General features: G+C 53.7%; 1 protein-coding gene across 1 annotated transcript; it reads left to right on the top strand.

The window, feature by feature from the left end:
- The first annotated feature begins 7,038 nt into the window (after positions 1–7,038).
- LOC134522587 (olfactory receptor 14A16-like) lies at positions 7,039–15,457 on the top strand. The gene is made up of 3 exons (XM_063350358.1): positions 7,039–7,947; positions 11,865–11,946; positions 15,408–15,457. Exons 1-3 carry the CDS (start codon positions 7,045–7,047, stop codon positions 15,455–15,457), a joined length of 1,035 nt encoding a protein of 344 aa, XP_063206428.1. The 5' UTR covers positions 7,039–7,044.
- The last annotated feature ends 5,641 nt before the right edge of the window (positions 15,458–21,098 follow it).

The following is a 21,098-nucleotide window of genomic DNA, read 5'->3' as shown; positions in this document are numbered from 1 at the left end:
CAGAGCCCATCCCACCCGCTGGGGGCTCAGCTCTGCCCTGCACACCCCTCCCGGCAGCAGGGCACTGCCCAGGGCCATCTCTGGCTGTGCAGGCTCCCGTGGGGACATCGAGCAACCCTGATGAGGCTGGAAAAGCGATATTGGTGCTGTCTGTGAGCAGCAGGGTGTTGCTTCCTGATACTCCCTGGTTCATTCACCTCTAACAGAAACAGATTGGGAATTTCAGTGCCTCCTCCCGAACTGAGAGATAAAGCTCTCTGCCCACCCAGAAAACGCAGAGCAGGAGATTAAAAGAAGAGAATCCTTGCCTTTCAGGCAGAGCCTGCCTCGCTGTGCTTCTTGAAAAGTCTCCTGTAGTCACCTGCAGCTGTGGGCAGCCCCGAACCACGCAGCACCCCCTCGACAGCAGGGCCCTGCCCTGCCGGAGTTTCTCCTTCCACCCACAGCTTCTCCCCACAGAAGCTCCGGGGGCAGCTCCCCGGGCAGGCTGAGAGCTGACCCTGGCAGACGGCAGAGGCCCTGCCCCGGCAAACAGCCCCTGGGGTGCAGGGACCCTGCTCTGAAGGACAGCCCTGGGCACCCCTGGCTGCACGCCCACTTGCACACCTCCACAACCATCCCCAGCAGAAAGCAGCCGTCGTGCCCTGTGCCTCTGATGGCGCAGCAGGGAAGCCCTGCTCGGGAGCACACCCTCCTCCTGTACAGTAGAGAAACTAAGAGAGTCCTCCTGACAGATGCCATCGGCTGTCAGAGGCACCAGGTCTAGGAGATCCCTCCAGGAACTGAAGCTGCAGTGCCCTGCAGCCAGAGGCTTACCGCGCAGAGGGCTGTGAAGATTTCTTCCCCAAAGAGGTCTCAACGTCCTCCCACTCCCAACTGCTTTAAGCTCTCTCAGCCTCACAGATCTCCTCTCGCTGCCTGCAGGCAGTGCCCCCAGCCCTGCTCCTGGGCAGAGCTGTCTCTCTGCAGCGCTGCCCGCTTGCCATGAGCTCCCTCCGTCCCAGGAGCCCAGCCCAGCTCCGCAGCAGAGGACCAGCCCGAGGCAGCGCTTCCTCTGTCCCCTCTTGGCTCCCTCAAACATCTCCCTGGGGCTCCAGGGGAACCGCCTGTGAAACAAACTGAAGTCTTTACTGATGTTCCCTTCCTCAGCTGGAGAGAGAGACTTCTTTCCAGCTGGGTTCTTTCCCCTCCCAGAGACAGAGTTAGGGACAAGAAGAGTTGATTCTTGGACCAAGAATCTAGGTCCAAGAATCACCTCTTCTCGTCCCACTATGAGATAGGACATCCAAATAGTGAAAGGGAGAAATCTCCCCTACCTCCTGTACCCTCGCAAACAACAGGGGACATCTGAGGTGCCAGAGGTGGTCCAGAACACTTCCAGGTAACAGTAAGCTCTAACGGAGCGGTTCAGCGGGACAGGGCAGCGTCTGGGGCCGTCATTTTGGGACATTGCTTTGGCCAGCTGAAGTGACAGCAGATGTCCATGTTTAGGACAATGAAGCCTGTTCCTGCTCAATATGTCCAGGGCAGCCTATAGAGCTATTCCTCTGAGCAAATGGAGTCATTGCCACTGGAAGAGTTCTCTCTCTCTCTCTTCTCCACCAGCTGTCTTTACCAGATCTCCATTAGGGCTGGTTTCTCATTGACACCCCTACAATGCCTAACCTAATTCAGGGCAGCTGCCCAATTTCAAGGCTAACTCCATCCCGTGGTGCTGCCTGAGGTGCCAGGGCTCTCCAGCACAACTGCGTGCAGCCAGCAGGGACAGCACAAGACTTGCACGAACACCATCCCCATTCAGAGCAGCCGTGTAAGAGACCCCAAGAGAACCTGAGACACGTTCGGTGCTTTCATTCAAGCAACTGCAGTGAGGCAAGTCCTGTCCCATCTCAATCCAGTAGATGTAGGCAGTGCTTCTCCCACATCCTTCAGTCATACCTGTGATGACGCAGTCAAGGAACAGTGTTCCTGGATCACGGGATGTCTATAGCCAAGGACATTTTGAAAAGCACCTTGTCCTTCCTGGAGATCAGCTTCACCTGCACCACAGGCCCTCTGGGGCTGCAGAGACCCCACAGACAGCAAAACCCTCTCCTGCCGGGGCTGCACCATCCAGCCCTGCTTCTCTCTCGTCCTGAAGAGAGCAGGGTTTGATCTCCTCATTTCGCCTTTACGTTGCCATCTGCCATCCCCCCCCAGCATGCTCTGAACCAAACCTTTTGCCTGCATGGTACTTGGGCACTTGGGAACAGCTTGCTCTGTTGCATGCCTGAGCTTGGCCCTGGTGCCACGACTGAGGTCCAGCACATCTCTGCTCTGACATAAAGAACCAGTAATCAAGGAGAGGAAGTGGACCAACTCTTACTTAACCAACCTGAGGGAGTCTTGGGATCATCAATGACTTCGCGTCTTCCTGGGGACATCAATGGCCCTGTGTATTGAGTTGACATGGATAGGTTTTGGTAGGGGTGAGGGGGAGTGCAGAGGCAGCTTAGGAGAAAAGAGATCAAGAGCTGACTCCATGTGAGAGAGAGCCCATTTCAGCTGGCTCCAAAACGGACATGCCACTGCCCAAAGCTGCGCCCGTAAGCAATTCTCGTGGCACCTCTGTGACAGCATATTGAAGAAAGGCTAAAAGAGAGAGGAGTGAGACTCATGGAGAGAAACAGCCCTGCAGACAGCGAGGCGAGTGAAGAAGGTGGGGGAGCTGGAGTGAAGCTGGGTGGGCACCCGGCAGGCAAAAGTCAGCCCAGCACCCCCTGACATTCACAGGAGAGCACCGGGCAAATGCTCCTTTAGGTGTCTGGAGGCTCTTTGCCTCAGCTTTTTAGCACAGCTGCCAGATGGGCCAACCAATGTGATGCTCATCTGGATTGGAAAACCTGCGTCGTCCTTGTCAGCCTTGGCTCTAGTAGCAAAGAGTGAAGTCTCAGCTCCCAAGGGAGTGAGGAAGAAGAGCAGTACAGATTCCAGGTCTCAGGGTGGCAAATGTTGGCCTATTCCGGGAACTTTCCATTCAGGCTGGAAGTGACCTTGCAAGATGTCTATAGACGAACGCTCTAGTCAAAGCAGGGTCACACCAGCTCGCTCATGGCTTTATCCAGGTGGGTCTTTGAAAATTCCAGGCACGGAAGCAGCACACACTCTCTGCAAAATGTCTGACTGTCCTCAAGTGTCAAATATTTCTCTTTATATCAAGCCTGACCCTCTTCTCTTCACCAAGAACAAGGAGGCCCATTGCCTCTTGTCTTCCGCTCTTGCACCAGAGTGTCTAATTGGAAACCGCGCTGTAGGCAGTGAAAGGCTCCTTTCCCAAAAGCCCTCCATTCTCCAGTCTGAACAAGCTCATCTCCCTCAGCCCCTCCTAACGGGGCAGGTGCTTCAGCCCTGACCATGTTTCTTGACCTCCACTGAACGGGCTCCAGTTTGCCAAGGTCTCTCTGGTATTGCGGGGCACCAAAACCTGGTAAAGTGTTCTGGATGTGGTCTAACGTGTGCTGAGCAGAGTAAGATAATCACTGCCCTTGGCTGTGCTCCTGCTCATACAGCCCGGGATGCTGTTGGCCTCCTTTGCTGAATGGCCCATGTTTTGCCTAATGCAACACAAGGACCATCGCAGCCTTTCCTGAAGAACTGCTTCTTAAACCTAGGCAGTCGCAGGCCTCTGTCTTTGCAGGAGCTTAGTCCACCTCAAGAGCAGGACTTTGCATTTATCCTGATGGCATATCATGAGGTTCCTTCCATGGCTCCAGCCTGTCTAGGTCCTTTGGGATGATGTCCCTGCCCGCCACTGTAGTGTCTGCTCTCCTCAAAGGACTGTCACCTACAAATGTTACGAAAAAGCACTCTCTGATCTTGGCTGGGTGATTAAAAATGCGTTAAATAGGGCAAGTTGCACGCCAGACCTCTGCAGGACCCTGTTAGCTAGAGTCTTCCAGGCAGAGCAGCACGCATTGACCACATCCGTCCAAGCCTCACTGTCCAACTGTTTTTTTACCTGCCCACTTATTCACCCGTGTGGACCATAATGACTTAACTCGGACACCGGCATTTCGTGGGGAATGAGGCTGAAAGCCTTTCTGACTTTGAGGTAAAAGACAACCTCTGCTCTCCCCGCATCCAGCAATCCCGTCCTTTCATCAGAGGAAGCAAAGAGGATGGCCAGGCACGGTCTCCCCAGGGCAAATTCAGTCCCTTCTCTATTCAGTACCCAGAAATGGAATCCAAGTGCGCTTGCAATGGGGACAGCCTAAACCCTTTGGCTTTTGCCCTTTGGGCCTTTTTCAGAAAGTGCATGCAGCCTTTGGGTGCTGCCAGTCGTTAAGGACTTCCCGCAAACTCCAGATCCTTTCAAAGACGATGGGGAGTGGCTTTACTGTGGCATCGCCCTGCCCTCTCAGCTCCCTTGGACGCCACCCCTCCAGTCTCATCGACTGGTAAGGACTGAGCTGGCTCAAGTAACTCCCGACTTGATCCAAATTCACCACGGAGGCCTTGCTGGAGGAGACTAAGGCAAGAAGGACACAGAAAATCTCGGATTCATCTACACCTGCTGTTACTAAATTCCAGCAGTGGCCACTCATTCTCTTGGTTTCTTCTTTAACTGCTCCTGAAGCAGTGGCCTCTCCTCTTGGTGCCCTTGAACCCCTTGCAAGGGTCTACACTTGGGAAGCTCTAGCTTACCTAAAGCCACCCCCATTTCTAAATTACTCCTTGAGTTCCTGCATCTACCTCTTGGATACTCTCTTTTTACTATGGAACTTCCTGATGAGGTCCCATTTTAGCCAATTCTCTGTCCAGAGATACCTGGTTGTTTTCCCGTGTATTGGTGTGAACAGTTCTTGTACTTGAAAGATAGTCCTTCCAACTCAGGACCACAAACCAAGGAGGAGGTGCCTCGACTGACAAAGCTGACCACCTTTGCTCAGCAGGGGCAAAGGAGATCTGCCACTGTCCAGGTTTCCTGTCTCATACCAGAAGTAACAAGACCTTTCTCGTGCGCAGCTCTCTGCGATAGGAGAATTTACACGGCTGGAAAAAAGTGTCTCTCCACAGGTGCAAGAGAGACCACACAGTATTACTTCAGTCCCTTTCCCAATAGGATCCCCTGGAGCCCCAGGGAGATGTTTGAGGGAGCCAAGAGGGGACAGAGGAAGCGCTGCCTCGGGCTGGTCCTCTGCTGCGGAGCTGGGCTGGGCTCCTGGGACGGAGGGAGCTCATGGCAAGCGGGCAGCGCTGCAGAGAGACAGCCCTGCCCAGGAGCAGGGCTGGGGGCACTGCCTGCAGGCAGCGAGAGGAGATCTGTGAGGCTGAGAGAGCTTAAAGCAGTTGGGAGTGGGAGGACGTTGAGACCTCTTTGGGGAAGAAATCTTCACAGCCCTCTGCGCGGTAAGCCTCTGGCTGCAGGGCACTGCAGCTTCAGTTCCTGGAGGGATCTCCTAGACCTGGTGCCTCTGACAGCCGATGGCATCTGTCAGGAGGACTCTCTTAGTTTCTCTACTGTACAGGAGGAGGGTGTGCTCCCGAGCAGGGCTTCCCTGCTGCGCCATCAGAGGCACAGGGCACGACGGCTGCTTTCTGCTGGGGATGGTTGTGGAGGTGTGCAAGTGGGCGTGCAGCCAGGGGTGCCCAGGGCTGTCCTTCAGAGCAGGGTCCCTGCACCCCAGGGGCTGTTTGCCGGGGCAGGGCCTCTGCCGTCTGCCAGGGTCAGCTCTCAGCCTGCCCGGGGAGCTGCCCCCGGAGCTTCTGTGGGGAGAAGCTGTGGGTGGAAGGAGAAACTCCGGCAGGGCAGGGCCCTGCTGTCGAGGGGGTGCTGCGTGGTTCGGGGCTGCCCACAGCTGCAGGTGACTACAGGAGACTTTTCAAGAAGCACAGCGAGGCAGGCTCTGCCTGAAAGGCAAGGATTCTCTTCTTTTAATCTCCTGCTCTGCGTTTTCTGGGTGGGCAGAGAGCTTTATCTCTCAGTTCGGGAGGAGGCACTGAAATTCCCAATCTGTTTCTGTTAGAGGTGAATGAACCAGGGAGTATCAGGAAGCAACACCCTGCTGCTCACAGACAGCACCAATATCGCTTTTCCAGCCTCATCAGGGTAGCTCGATGTCCCCACGGGAGCCTGCACAGCCAGAGATGGCCCTGGGCAGTGCCCTGCTGCCGGGAGGGGTGTGCAGGGCAGAGCTGAGCCCCCAGCGGGTGGGATGGGCTCTGGGGGCACTGGCAGGGAGGAGACCTGGGCGCAGACAAAGGGCTCCGGGCAGGGGCAGCTCCAGGCAGCAGAGACATGGGCAAGGGCTGGGGGGAAATGCCGACACGCACTGGGGAGGGGGCGTTCAGGCAGCTCTCTTTTGGTCCTTCACTGGAGTTGTCTTCTGGGCGTTGACTGAGGGGCAATGACGTCACTCTCTAGAGCACCCCATCTCTGGGACCCCTGACTGTCCGCTTTGCCTGTCCTGCTGGGCTTGCCAGCTGCCCCCAGAAAGGCACAGCTCTCCGGTGGGATCCCAGGGAGGGCTGAGCCTTTCCTCGGGGGTTCGGCACTCTCCTCTCCGAGTCCTTTGCTTCTCGCTGGGAGGGGTTGTGTCGTGTCCTGCTGTCTCCATCACACTCACAGCTCCATCTCTGGGCTGAGACAGAGAAGAGTTCGCAGATCTGCTCTTTGAACCAGTGCTCCTCTGCTCCCGTGGGAGCTCAGCTGTTTGGGTTTTATGCAAGAGCGAGTTGGGTGTGAATTCGTCTTCAGGTGCAGCACAAGCAAAAGTGCAGGACAGATGGGAAAAAGACTGATGGACACTGCAGCTCTCCTGGCTCTGCACTAAGCCAAAGGGAGCTGAGCCTGTTTGCTTGTCCCGTCTCAAGACTCTTCCCATGTTTAGTGATAAAACTGAGGATTTCTGCCCTTAAAAAGAACACTCACCAGACGTGATAGTGAAAAATGAAAAACACAGACAACGTAAGAAAAAGGGAGCATCTTTGCTCAAAGAAGGCTGTCCTAATTTTTCCCTGTGTTTTTCCTTCTTTGGACAGAGCCCCCGTGACAAGAAACAGCAAATGTCCAACAGCAGCTCCATCACCCAGTTCCTCCTCCTGGCATTCGCAGACACGCGGGAGCTGCAGCTCTTGCACTTCTGGCTCTTCCTGGGCATCTACCTGGCTGCCCTCCTGGGCAACGGCCTCATCATCACCGCCGTAGCCTGGGACCATCACCTCCACACCCCCATGTACTTCTTCCTCCTCAACCTCTCTGTTCTTGACCTGGGCTCCATCTCCACCACTCTCCCCAAATCCATGGCCAATTCCCTCTGGGACACCAGCGTCATCTCCTATGCGGGATGTGCTGCCCAGGTCTTTCTGCTTGCCTTCTTCTTTGAAGCAGAGTTTGCCCTTCTCACCATCATGGCCTACGACCGCTACGTGGCCATCTGCAAACCCCTGCACTACGGCACCCTCCTGGGCAGCAGAGCTTGTGTCCACATGGCAGCAGCTGCCTGGGGCAGTGGCTTTCTCACTGCTCTGCTGCACACGGCCAATACATTTTCACTGCCCCTCTGCCAGGGCAATGCTATTTACCAGTTCTTCTGTGAAATCCCCCAGATCCTCAAGCTCTCCTGCTCACACGCCTACCTCAGGGAAGTTGGGCTTCTTGTTCTTACTGTCTATTTATTGTTTGGGTGTTTTGTTTTCATCGTGGTGTCCTATGTGCAGATCTTCAGGGCCGTGCTGAGGATCCCCTCTGAGCAGGGACGGCACAAAGCCTTTTCCACGTGCCTCCCTCACCTGGCCGTGGTCTCCCTGCTTGTCAGCACTGCAGTGTTTGCCCACTTGAAGCCCCCCTTCCTCTCCTCCCCATCCCTGGATCTGGTGGTGGCTGTTGTGTACTTGGTGGTTCCTCCAACAGTGAATCCCCTCATCTGCAGCCTGAGGAACAAGGAGCTCAAGGGTGCCCTCTGGAAGGCCTGTGATTCTACCAGTTTGCTTCAGCAGCAGCGAATCTCCCATCTCTCTTTACAAGTGACCTCGTATTTATTTCCGGCAGCATTTGTCTTGTGGTCATTGTATCAGTTATAAACCTGTCACTACACAAATACTTGCTTTTTTCATAGAATCATAGAATCATAGAACGGTTTGGGTTAGAAGGGACCCTATAAATCATCCCTGCCGTGGGCTCCCGTACCTGCTGAAGACTCCTGTTCTTCAGGGCGCTATCAGGAGCTACCAGAAGAGCACAAGAGGTGTCCAGAGACACCGCGTGCCTTGCGTTGGGTGCACAATGGATGGAGTTTCACAATAAGGTAAAAGCAAAAGATGGCCAGGCTAATGAGGGCCATGGGCTAGATCCCGTGATGAGCCTGACACACTCCCTGAGAGAGACGGAATGTCCCGTGATTGTCCACAGAGCCCTGGGAAGGGTCTGCTTCCCAGCCTGGCCAGCACAGCCAGTGTGGGCTCTCCTCGTTGCCCAGGGGCTCCACAAGCCCCTTGCTCTGCAGAGCAGCACCACCAGCTCGAGGCCTTGCAGGGAGCATGGGGAGGGAACCAGGAATGTCTGGCCAGGCAAGCACTGACCGGGTCAGCTGGGGAAAGACTCTCTGGGGAGCAGGCCTGTCCCTGGAGAAGCACGGGGCACCGCGTGCATGTCAGAAATGAGATGTGAGAAGGAGAATCAGGTTTCTCTGTCACACATCGGCTCGCAGCAGCTCCTGCGCGACAAGGGCACTGCTGGAGGCTGCCCAAGCAGGAAGGCTGATAAGGACAGAGCCGAGAGGGCTGTCAGGGGACTGTGCCAGGGTTGCATCTCCCCGCCCTGAATGAACTTACCCTCTACCGTTCCTGTGCAGCAGGTCTATGGGACCACATTTGGGGCAGCAGGGCCGTGCCAGTGACGGACAGTGCGCTGGCAGCGGCCTCGAAGCAGCCATTAGGAAGTGAAAGCAAGGACAGGCTACAGAAAAGGCTTTGATATTTAGTGCCTGTGTCACACGGGCATGTTTTGAGAAAAGGCAAAGCTCACCTGTACTTGACGGTGGCATGAGAAGTCAGGAGTCCCTCCTCTCTGCCCCTAATTTTACTCAGCCCCTGTATGTTCCTCTGTTGGGATGAGTGGTTTTGTGATGTGCCTCTTTGCCTCAAAATGGCTCCTCCCAGCTGTTGGCCAGTCAGGGTCCTGTAAAAGAAGCGACTCGCAAGCAACACCTCAATTTGGGTCACCTTTGCCTGCTTCGCGCCCTCTCTTCTTCTGTCATCGTCTCCGATGGACTCCACATCCAATATCCATCAGCTTCCTCTTTACCGGCATCTGTCTCTGCCCTGCCTCCATGGGATGGCAGAGCTGTCGTGGGACAGGCTGGGTGGTGGGAGGGCAGCCATGGATGGGTAGGGTTCCTCAGGAAGGCAGGCAGGGTGGTGAGGAGGCAGAGGTGTGCTCTGTGCACAGGGGAGCAGGGAGCGCAGAGCGCCTTGTCTCGGAGGAAGCCTTGTAGTCGCTGCTCCAGCCTTACGTGGGTAGTTGAACCACCACAAAATCTGCTGCAAGGTCAGTGGCGCTGGAAAGAATCAGCCCAAGAGAATTCCAGAGGATGCTGAAGACAGGTTTTGGCCGAGAAAGCTCCTGAGCTGACCACATTTGCACTCTTACTCACAGACAAGGAGGAACTGGATGGGGCTCATAGAATCACAGCAGTTGGAAGGGAGCCATGAGGATCATCAAGTCCAACTCTTGACTCCACACAGGGCAACCTGCAAGTTAAGGCACATATCTAAGAGTGTTGTCACGTCACTTCTTGATCAATGGCAGGCTTGGGGTCATCGACCCCTTGACCACTCTTCTAGGGAAGAACTTACTTCCAATAGCCAGACTGAACTTTGACAGACACAGCTGTAAGCCATTGCCTTGCATCCTATCACCGGACACTAGAGAAAAGAGGTCAGCACCTCCCTCTGCACTCCCCAGCAGGAGGACGTTGAAGACAGCAACGAGGTCACCCCTTGGCAATGAGAGTCACCCCTCACATCACAAGGCCCTTGTTACGTCCTGGTCTGACTACGTTTGGTCCGGGAGGGGTTCGGGCTGATTATGAGCATGAGATTAAGACACAAATGAGGTCAGATGCCGCTCACTGCAGATTTATTGTTATTCCCCAGCATTAGTCACCAAGACGAGCAATAGAGTAAAGGAGGAAATAGAGAACAGGAAGAAAAGAGAGAAGCAGTGTTACGGAGCACAGCAAGAGTATAGTCACCACCACAGGCCCGCTGGCATCTTGACGGTCCTTGGAGTTCAACGGTGTCCCGTTGATCTGTAGTTCTCAAGTGAGGGTGGTGAGGGTCCCAGCTGGGGGCTGGCATGGCACTAGTTTATAGTCCCTGTCGGCTCGTGGTTCAATCCATCAGCATGCGGGTTGTCTTGGCAGGGACAACTCCCACTAGACCGGGTTACTCAAAGATCCCATCCAACCTCGCCTCGAAACCTCCAGGCAAGAGGCATCCACAACTTCTCTGGGCAGCCGGTGCCAGTGTCTCACCAGCCTCAGAGGGAAAGATTTCTTCCCAATAGCAAAGGTAAATCTACCCTCTTTTAATAGAAAATTTGTCCAATTGCTACACTCCCTGACAAAGAGTTACTCTCCACCTTTTCTGTAGCCCTTTAGGGACTGGAAGGGGCTCTAAGGTCTCCCCGGAGCCTTCTCTTCTCCAGGCTGGACACCCGCAACTCTCTCAGCCTGTCCTCATGGCAGAGGTGCTCCAGCCCTCGGATCATCTTCATGTCCTCTGAACTCACTCCAGCAGGTCCATGTCCTTCTTATATTGTGGGCCCCAGAGCTGGACGCAGGACTCCAGGTGGGGGTCTCACTAGAGTGGAGCAGAGGGGGAGAATCACCTCCCTCAACCTGCTGGCCATGCTGCTCATGATGCAGCCCAGGATGCAGTTGGCTTTCTGGGCTGTGGCACCCATCGCCAGCTCATGTTGAGCCTCTCAGCAACCAATACACCCAAGGCCTTCTCCTCAGGGATGCTCTCAAGCCATTCTCTGCCCAGCCTGTAGTTGTGCCTGGGTTTGCTGTGACGCAGTGCAGGACCTTGCACTCAGCCTTGTTGAACTTCATGACGGTTGCACGGGCCCAGCTCTCCAGCCTGTTCAGGTCCCTCTGGATGGCAACCCTTCCCTCTAGCGTGTTGACCGTGCCACACAGCTTGGTGTCATCAGCAAGCTTGTTGGGGTGCACGCAATCCTACTCTCCATGTTGCCAACCAAGATGTTGAACAGCACCGGTCCCAGTACCAACCCTTGAGGAACACCACTCATCAGTGCTCGCCACTTGGACATTGAGCCATTGACCGCAACTCTTTGAGTACAGCCATCCAGTCAATTCTGTATCCGTCAAGCGATCCTTCCACCAAATCCACGACTCTCCAATTTAGAGACCAGGATGGTGAGCGGGACAGTGTCAAATTCTGTGCACAAGTCCAGGCAGATGATATCCATTGCTCCTTCCTTATCCACAAATGCCTACCACCACCATCGTAGGAGGCCATCATATTTGTCAGTCACGATTTGCCCTTAGTGAAGCCATATTGGCTGTCACCAGTCACCTCCTTATTTTCCATGGGTCTTAGCCAAGTTTCCAGGAGGAATCTCCTCCATGACCTTGCTGGGAACAGAGGCGAGACTGACCGGCCTGTAGTTCCTCAGATCTAACTATATTCTCTTGTCGAAAACAGGTGCTGTGTTTCCCCTTTTTCAGCCAGCAAGAACTTCACGAGTTCTCAAATATGATGGATAGTGGCTTGGTAACTTCATCTGCCAGTTCCTTCAGGACCCGCGGATTAATCTCATCAGGTCCCATGGACTTGTGCACCTTCAGCTTCCTTAGATGGTCTCGTACTTGATCGTCACCTGCTGTGGGCAGTACCTCATTCTCCCAGGCCCTGCCTTTGCCTGCTGTGACTTGGGAGGTGTGGCTAGAACCCTTGCCGGTGAAGACCAAGGCAAAGAAGTCATTGAGTACCTCAGCCTTCTCCATATCCCGGGTGACCAGGTCTCCCGTTTCCTTCCTGAGTGGGCACACATTTTCCCTAGTCTTCCTTTTGTCACTGACATAGCTATAGAAGTTTTGCTTGTTGCCCTTGGCGTTCCAGGCCACACTTAACTCCATCTGGGCTTTGGCTTGCTTAACCTGACCCCTGGCTGCTTGGACAATTTCCCTTTATTCCTCCCCGTCTACTTGTCCTTGCTTCCACCTTGCTTCCTTTTTCTTTGATTTACCCTTGGTAACTCCATGCTGATGGTTCTTGGACACGTTCTTCTGCTATTGGTGCCCAGAAATGTCCCCCAGGAAGACTCTCAGTGATGGCACACTGATCACCAAAGTGAGCTTGTACAGCCTGGGCTTCCCTGGGTTGCACTCTTGGCCTCTTGCACAGAGGAGCGCAAGACCGATTTTTCACTTCTCACAAGAGACCTCTGCCGATCCCATGACCTTTCAAAAGGGATATTCCAAAGAAACATCGATCTTCCCCTGCAACCTCATTACCACTAGTCTCCCTCTAATGCAGCGTGTTTACTTCCTCTAATCTTTCATATACTTACACTTATCCTGGTGCAACGGCCGTTTCTGCAGTCATCGTTTCAGACGCAGGCTGTCTAGGCAAAGGCCCTTTCCATTATTCTCCAGTTTTCTCCTGCCTTTGCTCTTTGCTCATTCAGATACCTCTCACCTGTGCTGCTGCTTTGAGCTTCGGGGATTAAAAGCTTGCCTGTCTTTACACACTCCAACTGTCTCCTAAGCCAGCTCTTTAATTGTGTTTAGATCTATCTTTTTGTGTCTACCTGCCTCAAATATTTCTCATTAAGATTTTCCCTTGCAGAAAGGCAAGCTCCTTAGCGGTAGCTTGTACTTAGCGTATGATTACAGAGTCTATTTTATCGTTTATGGAAACTGATTATGCTTTACTTGTCTTTTCTGAGGAACAGGACAAATTCTCCTGTGCCCGTGTGCAGCCAGGTCTCTCAGCTGAGCAGGTGGGAGATGGTGCAATGGGGCTGTAACATCCAGCTGCAGAGGTCAGTGGAGAAGTCTGATGCAAGGAGCAGTGATGGAAGTCCCAGGTGGCCAATGCCAGAAATGGTGGGGTGTGGGAGGTGAGGAGCAAAGCTGTCCACACAGTGCCAGACCCCAAGGGACCGCTTTTCCTCCCTGTCCAGACCTCCTGAGGAGACACTCTGCATCACTGTCCCTTGGAGAATGCTTCTGTCACCTCTTCTTTACACTGAAAAGGAATAAAATATACCCTTGAAAAGCAAGAAATCGCTTTCATTAGATGCACTTGGAAACCTTCCTCCTTAACTACACTACAGAACCTCTCCAGTTAGCTGTACTGCTCTTGAAGACTTGAAGAAAGTTACAAAGAGAGAAATACCTTGTTAGGGCTTTCTGTCTTTTAATGAGCCCCACGGGGTATTTGCTGCTGGGTCCATGAGCCTCAGATCCTGAGAGAAGATTGAACAGAGTGCTCAAGAAATCAGAAGGAAAAACTCCAAGTACCTGGAAGCATTAATGAGCCCTCTGAGGGCCTTTACTGACAAGGCCTCCCCAGGGACTCGTTAGAGCAGATAAGTGGAGGCTGTGACTGCAGGTGGGCAAAGGCAGAGTGCAGGTGGCTGTGATGCTGAGCAAACCCTGGCTTGGTTTGATGCAGCAGAAAGGCCAAGCCCTCGCCCCCGGCCCTGGCAAGGCAGTTCCTGTCCCTCACTTGTGGCCCAGGGCTCTTCCTGGGGGCAGTGGGATGTGAGGGGGAGCAATGCCAAGGGTAGGAACATCCTGTGGCACCTCCTGGCCTCCCAAAGAAGGGGCAAGGACGAAACAAAGTCCTGAGCTTCAAAAGAATCATCGACTCACACGATCATTTAGGTTGGAGAGGACCTTCAAGATCATTGAGTCCAACTGTAAACCTCACACTGCCACGTCCACCACTACACCACATCCCTACGTGCCACATCTCAACATCCCGTAAACACCTCCAGGGATGGTGACTCAGCCTGGGCAGCCTGTTCCAGTGCTTGACAAACATTTCAGTGAAGAAGTTTTTCCTACTATCCAATCTAAATCTCTCCTGGCACAACTTACAACCATTTCCTCTCTTCATGTATCTCGTTACTTGGGAGAAGAGACAACACCCACCTCCCTATAACCTCCTTTCAGGAAGTTGTAGAGAGCAAGAAGGTCTTCAACCTCCTTTTCTCCAGGCTGAACACCCCCAGCTCCCTCAGACGCTCCAGAACCTTCACCACCTTCGTTCAGCTTCTTTGGAAATGCTCCAGGACCTCAATGTCTTTCTTAAACTGAGGGGACCAAAACTGGACACAGCACTCGAGGTGGGACCTACAGTCGCTTCCCGAGTCCTGCTGGCCACACTGGTCCTGATACAGGCCAGGATGCTGTTGGCCACCTTGGCCACCTGGGCACACTGCTGGCTCGTATCCAGCCGGCTGTCAACCAGAACCCCCAGGTCCTTTTCTGCCAGGCAGCTCTCCAGCTGCTCTTCCCCAAACTTGTAACGCTGCATGGGGTTCTTGTGACCCAAGTGTAGGACCCGGCACTTGGCCTTGTTGAACCTCATACCATTGGCCTCGGCCCATCGATCCAGCCTGTCCAGATCCCCCTGCAAAGCCTTTCTACCCTCAAGCAGGTCGACACTCCAGCACAACTTGGTGTCTCCTGCAAACTTACTGAGGGTGCACTCAAAACATTCATACAAATCATTGATAAAGACATGAAAAGGAACTGGCCCCAGTTGTAGGCCCTGGGGAACACCACGTGTGACCAGCTGCCAACTGCATTAAACCCTGTTCACCACCACTTTGGCCACTCTTTGGCCCAACCATCCAGCCAGGTTTTTACCAGCAAAGAGTACGCCTGCCCAAGCCCTGAGCAGGCAGTTTCTGCAGAAGAATGCTTTGGGAAATGGCTGTCAAAGACTTTCTCAAAGTTTAGGTAAAGAACATCCACAGCCTTTCCCTCCTCCACTAAGCGGGTCACCTTCTCATAGAAGGAGATCAGGTTTGTCAAGCAGGACCTGCCTTTCATACACCCATGCTGACTAGGCCTGATCACCTGGTTGTCCTCATGTGCCGCATGATGGCACTCAGGATGATCTGTTCCATAATCTTCCCCAGCACCGAGGTCAGACGACAGGCCTGTAGGTCCCCGGATCCTCCTTCTCTCCCTTCTTGTAGATGGGCATCTGATAAAAGATGGAAAGGGGCTTGGTGAGCTTCTCCAAGAGCTCCCTCAGTACTGTTGGGTGGATCCCATCTGGCCCCATAGACTTGTCTATGTCTAGGTCCTGTAGCAGGTCCCTCACTAGTCCCCTTGGATTATGGGGGCTCCATGCTGCTCCCCATCCCTGTCTTCCAGCTCAGGGGCTGCGTACCCAGAGAACTACTGGTCTTACCGTTAAAGACTGAGGCAAAGAAGGTATGAAGTACCTCAGCCTTTTCCTCACCCATTATCACTATGTTTCCCGCTGCATCCAATAAAGGATGGAGATTCTCCTTAGCTCTCTTTGTGTTTCTAATGTAATTATAGAAACATTTTTTATTGTCTTTTACGGCAGTAGCCAGGTAAAGACCTAGATGGCTTTGGCCCCTCTAATTTTTTCCCTGCATAAGCTCACGACATCCTTGTGGTCCCCCTGAGTTGCCCGCCCCTTCTTCAAAAGGTCATAAACTCCTTTTTTCCCCAAGTTCAAGACAAAGCTCTCTGGCCAGGCTGGTCTTCTTCCCCGCCAGCCTGGTTTTAGGCACATGGGGACGGCCTGCTCCTGTCCAGCCTTCCAGGACTCCTTTGCCCTTCAGGACTGCTTCCCAAGGGACTCCGTCAACCAGGCCTCTAAAAAGGGCAAACTAAGATAACCAGGTACAAAGCACGGAGAGTTATTGCCGTTAGGTGCTCCTGATGGTGGAGGAGAAGCCCAAAAGAAGGAGCTCCGTGACACTGGTATGGTTCAATATTTCGTATCCCAGCTGCAATGAGTAAGGTCAGATGGTCAGTGGAGGAAGCAATGCTTCAGGAGGTTAAAAAAAGATGAGACAGAGCAAAAGAATGTAGAAGGATGAGAAAAGAGGCTCATGGGGACATTCGGGCACAGGCTGGAAGGAAAACAGAAGAATGGAGAGGAGAATCAGCCGAGAACAAGAAGACATCCTTTTCTGCACAAAGAACAAACTTCTTATGGGACTTAGAGTAGGACTCCGCTATAAACAGTAGGTAAGTGATTGGATTTGGGCTCTTGCCCAAGGGTCTCTTTACAGTCGATGGAGAAAAACATAGGGGTTTCTGAATTGTTCTTACTCTAGTCTATTTAAATACATCTTTTAGGATGGGCTAAGGGTAATTCTACTGAAAGATAAAACACCTCAGCAAAGTGGCTTTAACCTTTCATTAGGAGAGAAACAGAGAGAAAGCAGTGTGGAGATGGTGACAAACGAGATGTGGGAAGTAAAGGTAAGCAGGAGAGACGGAGAAAAGGAGAAGGTTTGATTATCAGGGAAAACCAGAGCCAAAGAGGGCAAAGAGGAAAAGCCTGTGTTCTTCCTTCCATCCATTCTTGAACTTTGCCAGGTAGAACAGAAAGCTTTGTAAGCAGATTCCTCCTCAGTCACTGACAACTTTCTTGCTGAAAACCAGTTTTGATAAAACATTCTGGCTGTCAGGGGGAAAAATAAAAGAAGATTTAAAAAGGCGACTCAGAAGAGGGGAAGAAACACAAGGAAAAACCTATGGGTTTGCTTCTTTCAGGAGCCTCACCTTTACCTTCTCGTCCCTGACTGTTACAGCCCTGACCAGCTCTTCCCTGTTTGTAAGGAGGAAGTCCCGCAGGGCACTTCACCTCATGGCATCACAGTCACCCTTGTAAGCAGGACATCCCCAGTGAGCTCCAAAACCCTCCTGTAAGGCTTGCACCTCACCGTGTTGCCCCTTCAGCAAATGCTGGGGTAGTTCAGGTCTGCCATGAGGACCAGGGCCTGCAAACATGAGGTTTCTTCCAGGTGACTGAAGAAGGCCTCATCTGCTTCCTCTTCCTGAGCAGGGGATCCATAGCAGACAGACATCCACCCACCACAGCGGTGCCCATGTTCTGCCCTCCCGTGCTGGCCCTTCAGCTCTCAGTTGAGTCATCTTCCACCCCCAGGCAGAGCCACAGGTGTTCCTGCTGCTCTCTCCCAGAAAGGGCAACTTCCCCTCTGGGTCCAGACCTATGGCATGATCAGCACCGACCCCCAGGTTTCTCTAGGAGAGATATTTGTAGTGCCCTGCAACTCCTCATGCTCTTCTCTTGTGAGAGGCATCCCAGTCAAGATGAGCCAGCTGCATGCGATCATTAAATGCTGAGCAAACGGTGCTTCAGTCCATGGGGACTTTGTGAAACTGGGATTCGGCCAACAGTAGTCACTTGAAGTTTTACAAGGAGAAGTGGCCAGTCCTGCATCGGTGTGTGCCGGGAGGAAGGGGGAGAATAAGCGCATCCATCAGGACAGGCTGGGACCTGACCGGCTGAGCAGAGGCTCTGAGGAGAAGGACCTGGGCCTGGGCACTACGAGCCAGTAGAGTATGGACACTATGAACAAGGCCAAGCTGCATTAGGAGGAACGCGGGCCACCCAGACAACCTGAGTTCTCGTCCCCCTCAGCTCAGCACCGGTCTGGCCCCACACACATGGCTGTGTCCCAGTGTGTTGCTCCCCATTTCTGAGAAGTAGTGATGGACTAGAGAGTGTCGAGTGGAGGTCTGCCAAGGTGGGGTTGGGGACCTAGTGCACACGACCTGTGTGGGGTGGCTGAGGGACCTGGAGTTCTTCACCCCAGCACTGGGGGGGCTCCAAGCAGTATAGCAGTAGCCTGAGAGTGCTTGAAGGCTGCTTTCAGAGATGACGGACCTTTTCTTTCTCGTAAGGTACAGCATGAGAAAGAAATAACGACGCAACCTTCATCTGGGGAGGTCCAGACTGCACAGGAAGAAAAAGAAATGTCACTCCAAGGGCAGTGCTGTGCTGTAACAAGTCACCCAGAGGGAGACGGGATCAGCCCGAGGCTTTGTGTTTCAAGGAGCAGCCAGGGAGGATGGAGAGATATCAGTAAAGGAAGGAAGATGCTGAGGTGAGAGCAAGGTGTGGTAGCAGGGTGGGTGTCTACAGCCTGCAGAGAAAGAGGTGCAGGTGTGGGACACTGCAGGACAGCCTGTGGTGGAGCTGACAGAGGGATGAAGAAAGTCTGAAATGCACCAACAGAGATGAGCTCTTTCTGCCCTCGGCTACGGCTGCTGTCTCTGCCACTGATGCCTATGAGGAAGCACTTTATCCTGACACCATTAGCATCTCATTGCCTCCCCTTCGCCGCCCAAGAGCCTGGGAGCTCTTGTTCCACAGTCCTGCCGTTGGCATTGAGCATCCCCACATCACACTGCCCCAGGAAGAGCCCGGAGTTACTTCTGAGGGACAGGATCTCCCTTCCCAGGGGCTGGGGGTCGCGGCTTGGTCCTTTGCCTGAATGTAACCCATCCAGGCTTACACCAAATCTATTCCGCCTTTACATTCCCTTTGCCTATCTGCCACCAGTTGACTGCTCTAACCAGCCACTGTGGAGGCTTTGTCGGTAATGGTCCTCAGTGGGACCCATTAATGCTCCAGGAAACTTTGGGGTTTGAATCTGACTTCGACTTCATCTTCCTCTCAGGGTCTGAGTTTCATGGACTCGGTACCAAACCCACCAGAGGGGTCACTAAAACGCCTCGGGCTGGTCCTCTGCTGCGGAGCTGGGCTGGGCTCCTGGGACGGCGGGAGCTCATGGCAAGCGGGCAGCGCTGCAGAGAGACAGCCCTGCCCAGGAGCAGCTCCTCTGCCAAGCGCAGCAGGGCTGAGGGCACGGCCTGCAGGCACCAGGGGAGATGTGTGAGGCCGGCAGAGCTTAAAGGCAGCCTGCGGTGGGAGAATACTGAGAGCTCACTGGGAGAAATCCTCACAGCCTTTGCCACAGTCTCTGGCTGCAGGGCAATGAATCTGCAGCTGCTGGAGGGATCTCCAGAAGCAGGAACAACCCACAGCCTACGGGATCTGCAAGTACAACTCTCACAGTTTCTCTAGCGTAGAGGAGAAGGACAACGTGTGGAACAGGGCTTCCCTGCTGCGCCATCAGAGGGACAGGGCATGATGTGTCTCTGCTGCAGTATAATGTGGAGAGGCTTCCTGGATCAGTCTCCTAAAGCTGGCACGGCCCATGTCTCATGTGATCTGTCAGGAAGGCTCTCAAGGCTCCGTCGGTGTTGAGGATGTGCTCGAGAGCAGGGCGCCCCTACCACATCATCAAAGGTACAGGGCATGTCGGCTGCCTTCTCCCAGGGACGGCTGCAGGGCTGTGAAGGTGGGTGTGCATCCAGGGGTGCTCAGGACCGTCCTTGAGAGCAGGGTCCCCGTGTCCCAGGGAACTGTGTGCTGGGCCAGGGACTCTGCTGCCTGCCCGGGTCAGCTCTCAGCCTGCCCAGGGAGCTCCCCATGGCCCTGTGGGGAGAAGCTATGGAGGGAATGAGTGACTCCACCCAGGGCATGGCAGGGTCCTTCTGAAGTCGGGTGGGTGCTGTGTGGGTCAGGTTTCCAGCTCCAGATCACCCCCAGGACATTTGCTAATGGTCTTTTTGAAGAAGGACTACAAGGCAGCATTTACCTGAGAGAAAAGAAGTTGTAATTTTCCACTCTTGGTGGGATGGATGGGTAGTGGGAGATAGGAATTTCTTTTCCTGTTTAGGATGGCACCTCCCTGCCATCCCCTCAAGTGGGGATACCTTCCCCGGAGACATTTCGTGGTCTCCTCTCCCACACAGTAGAGTTCCCCACCCCTTAATATGCTGGTGATTTAGTCTTGAGTTGCCTTTCCAGCAGCCCAACCACCAAAGAGGAGAAATGCTCGAGTGTCTGACTGTGTCTCCCTGTCCTGACTCTCTTGGCAGAACTTTGGCATGTTCCCCTCTTGCCTCTGCTGCCCTTGTTCTTTCCCTTCTTTTTGCTGTGGTGAGGGCTGAGGATTCAGGTGCAGCTCAGACGCTGATGCTGCATGTCCTGTCACGCGGGTGTATCCATGGAGGAACAGCATCCAAATCCACTTATTTTTGGGGCTCTGGGGACGGCAGTGTGAGGGACTGAGAGTAAGACGACCCTCCCATCAGGATACCCCATCTTTAGGGTAGTTGACTCTCTCCCTGGAGCGTCCTGCTTGGCTGCACGCTGCCCTCCAGAAGGGCACAGCTCTCCCGTGGCATCTCTGTGTTGTCTAGGAGCCCCACAGAGTAGACATGGCAGTGCCAAGGCCACGTAAATCCAGCTGGAGGGCTGAAGGTAGGCAGCCGCAATGAGCCCTCTGTGTCCCTGGCTGGGAGGGGAGAGCCAAGATCCTCCTTGGGTCCAAAGAGATGGCATGAAGGGTTGGGAGACCTGCGCTTGTAAATGGTCTCCCTCTGCTCTCAGCAGTGTCCGGTTTCTTCTCATGGGAATGTCTGCTTGGGATTGTCCTCCAGCTGAGAGAGGTACCAGCACAGGGCAGCTGAGAGCAATTCCGATGGACAAACTCGCTGTCCTCACTCTGCACGGAGGGACGGTCCCCTTGGCTCTTAGGACCCACGAGGTTTCACTTGCAGCACAACAGAAATGACAGGGATTTCTGCCTTGAAAACACCCCTCGGCTGTGGTGGGAAAAGAGAACAGCAACAAAAAGGTGCCCTCAGCTCTGCTCTGCAGTCGGGTGAATTTGGGATGACAATGCTGAAAAGCCCTTTGATGCCACAAGCGGATTTAAGCTGAGATCACCCCGTGTTCCTTTTTACCCATGGCTGTAGGGCAGGACTGCATCCTGCAGAGCTCTCAGCTCCCTGCTGGACTGTCAGCCAGCACCAACCAGAGTGTACAGAAAGGACCTTCCAAAGGTCTTCCTGAAAGGGGAGACGCAGTTGGGTGGGGCTCTAAGAGCAATAGAATACTTTTATTTGAAAGAAGTCTGCTCTAATTTCTCACTTTTTTTTTTTTTTCTTCCATAGACAGGTCCCAGTGCCCAGAGGCACCAA

Source organism: Chroicocephalus ridibundus, chromosome 12 (genome assembly GCF_963924245.1).
Source record: "Chroicocephalus ridibundus chromosome 12, bChrRid1.1, whole genome shotgun sequence".
Classification (NCBI taxonomy): Eukaryota; Metazoa; Chordata; class Aves; order Charadriiformes; family Laridae; genus Chroicocephalus; species Chroicocephalus ridibundus.
This window is presented reverse-complemented; position numbering and strand designations above follow the sequence as displayed.

Coding starts and splice junctions, on each gene's coding strand:
- LOC134522587 (XM_063350358.1), top strand. CDS start 7,045: ATGTCCAACAGCAGCTCCATCACCCAGTTCCTCCTCCTGGCATTCGCA. Junction 7,948..11,864: donor TCAAGGGTGCCCTCTGGAAG/GCCTGTGATTCT, acceptor CAGCTTCCTTAG/ATGGTCTCGTACTTGATCGT. Junction 11,947..15,407: donor TGCCTGCTGTGACTTGGGAG/GTGTGGCTAGAA, acceptor CCTGTCTTCCAG/CTCAGGGGCTGCGTACCCAG.